We start from the raw sequence: 11,650 nt of genomic DNA, 5'->3' as shown, positions 1-11,650 counted from the left end.
CGTAACAAAAAACGATAACGAACCTGCCCTAATCACATAGCGCAAATCAAAATCGGGTAGATCTTCACAAACAAATGTGGAAACAAATTGGGGACGCTTCTTCAAAGTTTGTGTCTTCACTCTTTCAGTTACACTTTGAATATTTTCCCTCTATAAATTCATTTTCTCTCTCCTACAAAAAACCCTAAATTTCCGAATTTTTTGTCACTCTCATCCAAAGTCTTTCCGCCATGGAAACTTTGATGAGCTCAGGCAACATCTCCTCCATCTCTCCAATCAAAACCTCTATCAATTCATTGACTCCTCGAAAATTTCCCGCCCAATTACCATTATTTAAGTTTTCGAGCGAAAATAAAAGAGTTTTTAAGAACTCTTTGAAGGTTGTTGCAGAGGATAATAAAGCTGTTGATTCTCGCCCTCTCATTGTCATTGATAACTATGATAGCTTCACTTATAACCTCTGTCAGGTTAAATTTTGGATTTTTTTTGATGTTTTGATTTTTTTTTGTGGAGTAATGATCTTTATTTGAATAAACAATAATTGAATGAAATGTGGTTTTGAAAGATTTTTTTTGTTGATTGTTCGTGATATTAAAGGATGATCAGAAGTGGGATTTTAGTGAAATTGAAGTGGATTGTTGTGTTTGGTTGTGTAGATTGGTTTCTGGTGAAATTGATCTTTGTTAAAAAAATTGTATTTAAATTTGTGTTGTTGTCCTTTTTTTTTGTGTGTGTGAAATTGTGGGTCTTTTGTGCTCTACTGGTATGTTGCATGCAACTATGCAAGCACATTTGTACATATCTTGAAAGTTAAAGCATGAGGGTTTATGGTTAAACTTGGGAGATATGTCTGGCATTTTCAGTAACTTTTATATTCCCGACTGCTAAAAACTTGGATTTTGTTTAGAGACAGGAGGAACATGTGGTGTGTGTTGGTGTATGTTTTTGGAGGTGTGTGTGTGTGTGTGTGTTGGTGGTGTTGGTGGTTGGATGATCAAGTATAGAAGAAACGCGTAATCTTAATAAAGGAATCTGTAGATTTATTTATTAGACCTTTTGTGATGGACATCCAATGAATTAGAAAAATTTGGAGAGAGGATTTAGTCCATGGTGCAGCGTGGCATTTAGAGATTTAATACTTAATGGTGGCGTATATACATAGTAGTGACAAATGCATTTAACTTTCTTTGATGTGCTTCTAAAGAAGTTGGGTTGAGTTTGTGAAGCAGCATAAAATTGCTGAAGAAAAGTTTCATTTTAGAGGGTGGGAAATAAGGTTCAGTTATTAGACCTTTTGTGGACATTCAATGAATTACTAAATTTGGGAAAGAGTATCTAGTCCACAATGTAGTCTGGCGTTTGAAGATTTGATACAAAATGGTAGCATATGTTAGTAGTAACTACAAAATGCGGTTAACTTTATATGGTGGGCTTCTAAATAATTTGAGCTGAAAGCAACAAAAAAAATTTATAGCCTTTTTTTGTCAATGATTGGTGAAGTTATTGCTGACCCATGCCAGCCTCATGTGAGATAACTTCCTTCATTAAGTATCACTTGGATACTCATAGTCCGTTATATTCCTAGGGATCATACTCAAGTATCTATCTCACTCCTTTTGAGGTGCTTAATTGTCGTATTCATGTGATCTGCGTCCAATTCGGGTGGTAATATGGAGAATTTCATTGACCTAGGTGACAACCCAATGCTTTACTTCTTCATTGACACAGTTAGGTGATGTGCATATCTTAATTCCATAATTTTGGGTAGGTAGAGTTTTGTGTGGAACAAGAGGGTAAGGTTCAGCGGAAACGATAACTGTTGAGGGGTGCTGCAAATTGAGGTGAAGCAAGCTAACGGGATATCAGTTTTTTCCTTAAGAAATAGGATTTTGCCGTAAAATTTGATTGTCAACAACAGTATTCAGATTTCTTTTTGTGATATCATGGAAAGATCGGGATGGGGAGATTAAAACTATTGGCCTCATGATCATGTGATGTGAAACAAAACCCTTTATCAAGAAATTGAAATTCTCTCATTTTAGATTATTTGAGGTCCAAGATTCATATTTTCTCCTATTTAGGTAATTAGATTATATGCTAAGTGCTAGCAAGCTTGATAGTCTTGTCTGCTAATTCTTAGAGCTTTGAAGCTCTTTATTCAAATTAAGCGTGAGTTGAGGGAGCGTTTATTCCCCATCCTTCTAACCCCATGGTGGGACCACCTAATCTGTCGAGAAAGACCCTTCATGAATAAAACAGCTATCATGTGACTTCAAGGTTGATTTGCTCATTCTAAATTTTTCACCTCTGATACCGGTGAGATCAACTATCTGAAGTTTGATTTGTAATACTCTGAATTTTGCAAGACATTATCCAGGCTTCCTTCTTGAGGTGGGGTAGTAGCTGGCTAAAAAAGATTACAATAGCCTTCTGATATTGTTGCTTTATCTGACGATTATGCCCAAGCTTTGAGTTTGATACTTGGAAGAATAATTATCTTCCATTAAAGGCATAATATAATGTGATTCCAATTATAGGCTTGTTGGCTGCTTTTAGAGCCAATTCATTTTCCTCGTACTTAGTTCTGAATGAATAATAAGCTCCAATTCATTTTCCTCATACTTCTGAATGAATACTAAGCTCTTTATTTACTTCTATCGTATCTAAAGCTACCAAGACACCAACATAGTCTTTTACAACACATAATATGTCTTCTTTCTAAAAGTTGGTCTAAGGAGGTCAAAGCAATGCAACCTAAGTGATAAAAGAAGTATGTTTTTCTAATGTTGCTATATTGAATTGCTTCACTTGTAAATTGGAGTCGGGCAATAATTAGATAATAAACAATGACAATTGTCATAATTAGACTGTGGAGCTTAAGCTTTTACTTATTTTGAGAAAGTTGGTGAATTATCTGTGACAATTGCGTACGAGATGCGTATAATAATACATTCCTCCACCTGTATGTTCTAAAGGCACTCTCCTCCACCTGTATAAGCTGGGATCTTTGGGCTGAGTCTCTCTTCTACCCCCTGCTAGTTAGAGCTAAAACTGCAAAAATATGCGAATTTTCCAGCCTGTGGTGATATTAATACTGAGTATCTTTTTGCTGTTGCTTAGCTTGCACCAGAGATGAAGTAAACTTCACCTTGGTTCCCAGGTTGGGGGATATTAACTGCTACTGAATTTCCGTGGGTTAAATTAAGTAAAATTGCTAAAATCAGCATCTTTAATAAACAAGTTCGCAATTAAAATAATGAGATACATTAATGAGCTCCATTGATGCAAGTCAATAATATCTTTGAACTGAAATTAACACGAGATCTCTGAATATTTAAGACCTGTATAATAGATTAATAGGTAGATGATAATTTTAATTAGCTATTTCGGACAATTACTGCGAAGTTTCCAACAAGTTTCCTCCATGAGCAACTACCTTAAACTGTGTATAGGTTGCTGCATTCTTGTTCAGTGATTTCGTGGGGGATGATTTCTATCTCTTACTTCTAATTTCATGTCTCTCCATCTTAAAACTCCAAAAATTCGAAGGCAAGAATAAGTTAAAGAATAAGCTCTTGGTAATTAGAAAAATCTGTTTTGACCTTCAGTAACTGAAGAAATTTGCAAAGATATTACTACTTTAGCATCGTCTTGGTCAATTATTAATGGAAACGAGGACCGATTCCCTGCAAGCAACTGTAGTCTATGTTTTGGGTTGTTTTCTCCTCTTGTTCTCCTCCAACTTGCTATAGTAGCTAGCTTGACATTGAAAAGATTGTGCATTTTAAGACTACTGTTGTATCTGGATGAAATTATGGATCCATCACTATCCTGAAACTTTTTTCTGTTTTCTCTTGACGTTTAAGTTTGTGGTCACCGGAAATTTATTCACTCTTAATATTATGTTGTTTCCATTTTCAAGTATGTGGGAGAATTGGGTACAAACTTCGAGGTGTACAGAAATGATGAGATCTCTGTGGAGGAATTGAAAAGGTAAGGAAAAAGATCACTGATTATGTTTCTTCTTTCAGTTCTGGTGCTTAGGTTCTTGTTAACGTGTGAAGTTTTTCAACATTATAATTTATACCAAATGTTGATAGATAAGATTTAAATATGCTGATTCATCTCCCATAACAGGAAAAATCCAAGGGGAATCCTTATATCACCAGGTCCAGGTAAGAGCTCTAGATTATTTTCTTTTAGAATGTGTTTGCACTAAATATATATTCTCAATTCAAAGCTTTTTTTTTTGGATGATAATAGACCGATTTAAAAATGACCAATCAGATTGTATGCACTGCTTCTTTTTAAAGAGGTTGCAAACAAACATTGCATATTAGATTAAGGGTCAAAACAAATGTTAACATTTACTTGCTGTTTATTATATTTTATGTTGTCCCTGGCTCCCTGCTAACCACATATGTACTTACAATATTTGAAAAGGTACACCACAAGACTCAGGAATCTCATTAGCATCTGTGTTGGAATTGGGCCCCACTGTCCCGATATTTGGTGTTTGTATGGGCTTGCAGTGCATCGGAGAGGCTTTTGGAGGTGAGAATTTACTTTTGTTGTCATTTGACGTTGTGAATATGCTTGAGTCTGTCATAACTGGTATTGTCTATTAGTGCTGCTCTCTGGAGAATGCATTTTTATTTTATGGATGACACTCCAAGCAGTTTTGGCACTGGTAATCTTTTGAATCGCAATTCCATAGAGGCCAAATTTTTTCAACTGGAGCGAGTATCTTATCTCCAATAGAGCATAATCTTGTACTCATGTGAAACCTCACTAGTCAAGGCAGACAGAGCATAATGTGAACCTCATATGCTGCTCTAGAGGCGATGTTTTTAATAATTTGCTCAAATATTTTTAGTGCAAGATATAAACTGGTTTTGAATGAATTACTTGTTCTATTGGCGAATTGTCAACACAAACACTAGATTTTTGTGATAAAGGCCATTGCAATGATATGTTATGCTGGTATGATTATGGTACAGTTTCATCTTATTTATTTGACTACATTCATCACTTGCACATGTTGTTTTGATCTTCTACTAATTCATGCTATCATGATTTATTTTACAGGCAAGGTTGTGCGTTCTCCATACGGGGTTATGCATGGGAAAAGCTCGCCCGTGTACTATGATGAAAAGGGGAGTCATGGGTTGTTTTCAGGCTTACCCAAGTAAGTTATTTAACATATATATATGTATAATGGTTTTATGTTTATGATCTAGATCAAGAGAGTTGTACATCAGAAGTATGAGGTGTGAAAAGGAATAAATTTGGATCAGTAATTGATTTTTAACAAGCAAAAGAGGCACTAAAGTGATGTAAACTGACGCTGAGTATCAGATTACGAGTTTTCTTTGAGATTTAATTTACAGCTATGGTATGAAATGAAGAGGAGCCTTTTTTGATTCTTCATTGAAGTTAACTTGTTAGACAAGATTTATAGGTTGCCTTCAGTTTGAATGAAATCAAAATGCTAAACCTCTCGCGGCAGTGAGATATTCTTGGTCTTATCAATCCTGCTGGGGAGTTAATAGAGAGCTACTTTTGTCTAAATTGATTCTCATTGTTTATCAAGGAGATTGTTCTTTACTCTTGTGCTTCTTATTTGGAGTCACCTGGTCTGTAGGATAGTTTTGATAATGCCAACTTAAAAAGGGTTCTTGGGGATTCATAGAATGCTCTTCTTCCTAGATGTGCTTTTGCTTTTCTTTAATGAAATTTTCTTCAGAGTCCAAAACAAATAGTTTTCGCCATCTTTTACAGGGAAATATAATCGTACACTCATACTGCTATGTGACTGAAATTCTAACTTCTACTGAATTTAATAGACTCTAATGATGGTAAATTTTATCTGTTTTCAGCCCCTTCACTGCTGCACGGTATCATAGTCTTGTGGTTTCAAGGGAGGACTTTCCTGATGAGCTTGAGATTACCGCATGGACTGAGGATGGGTTGGTCATGGCTGCTCACCATAAAGAGCACAGATATCTACAGGTAAACTGACCGTAAACCTATTTATCTCTACATTAGTGGCAATTGATGCCCTCTCCAAAGTCCAATCCTTTACCTCTTCCGCCAAAGAAAAATAACGAGCTACAAGGAAAGAGTTACATTAAAGTTCTCCCTTCACTTTAAGACATGCATAGTTGAACGAGTCCTAAATCCTCTCATATGATGATTTTTCTTTACAGTTCTTGCATCTATCACAAAAATATAGTGTTTGTGTTGGTAATATATCGTGTTTGTGTCAGGAAATACAGTGTTATGGTAAACACTCCTCTTCTATATGTTACTGTTTTCTATACACTACATTACTAACACAAACGCTATATGTCTTTGTGATAAGAGGCCATTGTGGCTTCTCTCTGTTATAGATTCATCATCCCTCGTATATGAATATGATAATATCCGAAAAGAAAGATACTGGAGTGTTGAACAGGAGATACTTAGAAAATAAGCAAAACCTGTTACAACTTACATGTACTCAAAGTGTTGCAACCTTTATTCATCTACCTTTTCTTTTCTCTGAAGTTTGGTCCGACCAATTTTTTTTTTTTCTCTTTTTCTACACTCTTCTTAAAAATTGAATTAAGTTGCTATGGACCAAGGGTTCCGAGACACAAGGAATGTTAGTGTAATGAAAAGAAAACTTGGTCTTTGTTGTAGTTTTATGGTTTTTGAAATGGAGCTTGATTGGCGTCTAATTGTTGGAGTCTCTGTTGGAGTCCTTTAGAGACTCCAACAATAGCTTTTACTGAATCAGACTTAAATTGGTATCAAATCAGAGTCAAGTTGGTACCAAATATCTAACTTGATACCAAAGTGAAAAATTTGGTACCAAATATCTAACTTGATACCAAAGTGAAAAATTTGGTACCAAATTGACTCTAAGTTGGTACCTCTAGAGTCTAGCCCATAAAAATTACCAAAATGCGCTTGTTGGAGTCCTTAGTTACCAAGAGTTTCCCTCTATAGCGCGCTCATTGTCTTGATAAATGGTTCTTTTAATTGAACATACTTTGTTTCAGGAATGTGCCAACATTGTTAATTCTAATTTCATCGTTGATTTGCAGGGGGTCCAGTTTCATCCTGAAAGTGTTCTCACTCCAGAAGGAAAAGGGATTATTAAGAATTTCATCAAGATGATTGAGTGTGACGAACAATGAGACTGCATTAAAAGCTTTCGAAGTGATTTATAATGTTGTCATAGCTGTTAAAAGCTTTTCGAAGTGGTTTATAGTGTTGTCATAGCTGTTGTTTAAGTAATTAGGTTGTCTTGGCAATAAGATCACAATGTAATCTTGCTGAAATTGTAGAATATAGTTCTGTTGTAGTTGGTTAAAAAGCGGAGTTTTGCTCCCATTTTAGTGTAATTATTGTAATAAGCCAATGAACAGTATAGTTCTAATGCAACATTATTAATTGCATACTTGTTCCAATTGTGGGTTTTTAACTATCAAGATTTGCCTCAGATGAGCAGCCAAGATGAAAGGTTAACATCCATGAAACTATTATTGTACCCGAGATCCGAGATGATGGTTTCATCTCATCGGAGTAAGGTCTATTTTCCGAACTAATTCGACTATTTGAAGGACGAAATGGCACCCCAACTTGGAGATTAAAGAACAACCAATGCGTTTATGACGCACCTAGGTGTCTCTATATCCAAACTATCTTTTTGCTCAGTTGGAGCTCTTTTATATGAGCAATGAATAAAAATAGTCTTATGTCGATACGCTCCCATGTATAATAAGAATTGTAAAGAACATCTATGATTCCTAACAATTATACTTCCCTAAACCTAATACATATCTAATGTATCATATTTCCTAAGAACACAATATAATTATAATCATTATATTTAAAATCTCCTATAAGGGCATTATCCAGAGTGTGCCTTTTGCTAAACAATTAGCTGGACTCCATAAATGGTGGTCTAGCTCACCTAATGATAAATATTCAACCCAGAGACACTTTAAAAAGAAAACAAAAATGATAAAAACAACCTAGAAGAATGAAAGATATTTCCTCCGTTTCATATTACTCGCTACATTTTTCAATTCACGGATTCCTAAGCAATTTTCGGAGAAAAGAGAAGTAGAGAGTAAAAGATAAGGGACCCATGTGAGAGGAGAGAGATAGAGAGAGTTTATTGCCCAAAAAGAAAGTATAGCAAGTAATGTGAAACTTCCCATAATAAAAAGCATAGCGAGTATTATAAAATGGAAGAAGTATAATTCAACTCATCCAATCTAATATTTCTGCCAGCAAAATCTTCTGATGATTCAAGTTGTAATGACGGAAAGTAGCTTTCATTGAATTTATAACATGTCTTTACTCCAACTTGCAATAGTCAAAATGTATAATCTATTTTACTAGAATGGAGCAAGTTCCTTTATAGTAGGAGTATTTTGTGTATAAATTTATTCTGAAGTCATGACATGTTGAAAATAGGTAGTGCATAGTTTTGTCTTGCTTTAAACAAAATACTAGTCATTATCAATTTGATCTGTAAAGCATTACTTCTATATATTGTAAATACACCCAAATTTTGGCTCATTTCTGGAAATAGAAAGTGATGGGATTTTTGAACCTGATTTTTACTCTCATTTGATCAAACATACAACTTGTAAAGTCTCTCTCTTCATGTGAGATTTCGTGCAAGTTTTGGGTGATTGTGATTCTATATAGTTGTCATTTCTTCTCTTTTTCCACATGAATGTTAATGATTGACTTCAAACTTTCTCAAGGAGTAACTTTTACATAAACTAGTAAAAAAATGATTAAAGTTGAGTTTGGAAAAAAAAAGTTGCTGCATTACTATCCAATTAGGCTAATTATGCAAAAGAGACTTGGTTAGTTGATAACAGAGGTTTAGGGCATGTCCTTTTCAACATAAAACAGCGGAATTGAACTAAACTAAACTGAATCGAATAGTGATATGTGAAGAGTAAAAATATTATCCAGAACTGAATTAAACTAAACTAAAAATAAGTTGGTGAGAACAGACCCTAAGTCATAAGTGTTGTGTACCATTAATATTATATTAAGTCTTAATAGAGTGATAGTCTTTGTTGTACGTCAAACTTTGACTATTAATTCATAAAGATCTACTAATTTATATACCATCCATTTGTCATAAGTTGATTTACTATATTTTTTACGATAGACAATATACAACTTTAAACATTTATCTCTAAACGAAAGTACACTCCATCACCAATATCAATTAATTTGATTCCTCTATCATCTTGTTAAGACAAGAGCTATCCTAAGGATTAAATGAAAGTACTCTTCATCATCAAAAGCATCAACTTTAGCTTCAATTCTCTCATAAATTTCTTCGTTCTTCCCACTTCTACATCTATCTTGCTCCTCAAAGCTTTCCCAATTTTACTTTATTCTATTTTCCCTCTATATTTCCAATGATCTCGACTTTTATGATTGCTAATGCACAACTTGACCAAATATTACTAATAATTATTTTTGCAAATTATATATATAGTTGAAATCTTGTAAATATATATTGAAACATACATAACCAAATTTTACATGCGAAGTTATTCTTCACAAACTATTGTCAAAATAAGTATATAAATAATGCAAAAGTCAAAACGTCGCAATTACTAGTGAGTAGTATTTAGTTAAAAAAGTTTGCCTCTTATCCTTATCCTCTTTATTAATTAATATATCATGTTTCTAAAAACTTCTCTATTTCATTAATTTTTCTTGTTTCTGTTGTTTCAGTATATGAGAAAAGACTTTAGATTGAAAGCAAAGAAGATCATTTAAGATTCATCCTAGTTAGTTTCATTCTACCAAAACAGAAATTACAGCACAAAATTACCAATTGTTCTATGTTCATCAACATTCAACATTATTATCCAAAAATAAATATAATAGTACAAATAAATATAATAGTAGTAAATAACTTGCATTTCATCAATAATAACCCATTTCACAAATGTTAACATTAGGATTCTAATTCCAGATAAATATAATACTACCAACAAAGAATAAAATAAAGACAAAGATCATAAATTCATAATAATAACTATATAACTGACTAACACATTATTTATACTACAAATTACACAAAAGATCTCATCAAAGAAATCAGAAATTACCCAAAAAAAGATAAAATTATAGCACATTTAGTCATTTACCCTCAAAAGTTTGATTCTTTCTGGGAAAAAACTCTCAAATTTCAATACATTCTTGCACATTTAGCAATAACACTACACCCTCTTCTATATCTATTAGCTGGAGTAGCTCCACAACTGTAATAAGAAGATCCTGGTGTTGAACAAGGAACAACATCTCTCTTTAATGTTTCATAACTTATATATTTTCTTCTCATACCCAAAATTCTTCTGTTAATTTCAGAATCTACCTCAAATTCTTCTTCTTCAATGGAATTAGGGCAATTTCCCACATTTTCATCACAAACCCTATTCACCATTGCATCAATTTCACCACTTTCTGTTGAATTTAAGCTCAAATCTGAAAACCCATTTGAGATTTTTAGGTGGGTTGGTAATAATATCACAAGTAATAAAAGTAGTGAGATGAATTTTGAGATTTTGGTAAGCATTGCTAAATTGGGATTTTTTTTTTTTGTGTGTGAGAAAAAAAAAAAAGGTAGGTGAGAGTGATTTTTTTGTTTTTGTTTTTTGGGTTGTTTTTTCTTGGATGTTTTGGTTGATCAAGTTTTGATTTTTTTACTTTAAGTTGAGAAATCTTTAAATATGGTGAAGGTCACAATCTCATTTATATAGTGGTCCAACTTAATTGGGAGATACTAATGTAAATGTTTGCTTGTTGTGGCCTCATAAATTATATGGTTGGAACTTGGAGGGCCAAGCCAAAAGATATGCCAACACATTTCTTTTACATCTATGCTTTCAATACAAGACACCCTTTTGGACTTTGGTAGAGCACCGAACGAGTGATATTATATCTATGATTGTATTTTTGTATGTATTGATAAGTGTTATTATCAAGGTTAACGGATTTTAGCGATAGAACTAGTTATTAGGTCCGGGCTATGCCCCGGGTAAAAAAAATTTAATTTATTAATATTGTACTTTGATATGATAGCACTAAATACAACTTAGTCTAGTGGTTAAAACTTTAGTTCATGAACTTGAGGTCACGGGATCCAAACCTATACTATGCGAATTCTAATTTTTTTTATTGTACATGGATTACATGAACTAAAACTCCCTAGGGAGAGCGCCACGTGGCACCGTTTCTGGTTTATGGAGTAGCAACCCAAAATTTAGGACGTTGTCCAGGATTTGAATTCTCATTTCAATAATATGTTGGGGCATTTACTATGGGTTGTTTAATCTTGTACCCAACCTTTGAACTAGTGTGCCTTGCAAGCTAATAGCCTATTAGGGTTGGTTTTGGGACCAATTATTTTTCCTAATAATAATAAAAAATCACTATAAAAGGAATATGAAATCCTCCCGGGCCAAATTTTCGATATTATTGAAAACATTTCACATACTGTTAGGGACTTAGGGGTGAGCAAAAAAAAAAAACTGAATACCCGGTTCCAAACTCAGAATCGACTGGGATCGGTGGATCCGAAACTAGAACTGATCCTGTTGGGATCGGATCTGGG

At 33.8% G+C, this 11,650-nt stretch overlaps 1 protein-coding gene across 1 annotated transcript; it reads left to right on the top strand.

Annotated features, from left to right (window-relative positions):
• Window positions 1-48: 48 nt before the first annotated feature.
• On the top strand, window positions 49-7,450 carry LOC104889773 (anthranilate synthase beta subunit 1, chloroplastic). The gene is made up of 7 exons (XM_010675078.4): window positions 49-467; window positions 3,923-3,993; window positions 4,138-4,175; window positions 4,444-4,554; window positions 5,089-5,188; window positions 5,880-6,012; window positions 7,092-7,450. Exons 1-7 carry the CDS (start codon window positions 231-233, stop codon window positions 7,182-7,184), a joined length of 783 nt encoding a protein of 260 aa, XP_010673380.2. The 5' UTR covers window positions 49-230; the 3' UTR covers window positions 7,185-7,450.
• Window positions 7,451-11,650: the final 4,200 nt, after the last annotated feature.

This window comes from Beta vulgaris, chromosome 3 (assembly GCF_026745355.1).
Source record: "Beta vulgaris subsp. vulgaris cultivar EL10 chromosome 3, EL10.2, whole genome shotgun sequence".
NCBI classification, from domain to species: Eukaryota; Viridiplantae; Streptophyta; class Magnoliopsida; order Caryophyllales; family Amaranthaceae; genus Beta; species Beta vulgaris.
Note: the sequence above shows the minus strand (reverse complement) of the source record. Positions and strands in the feature narration are given on the sequence as shown.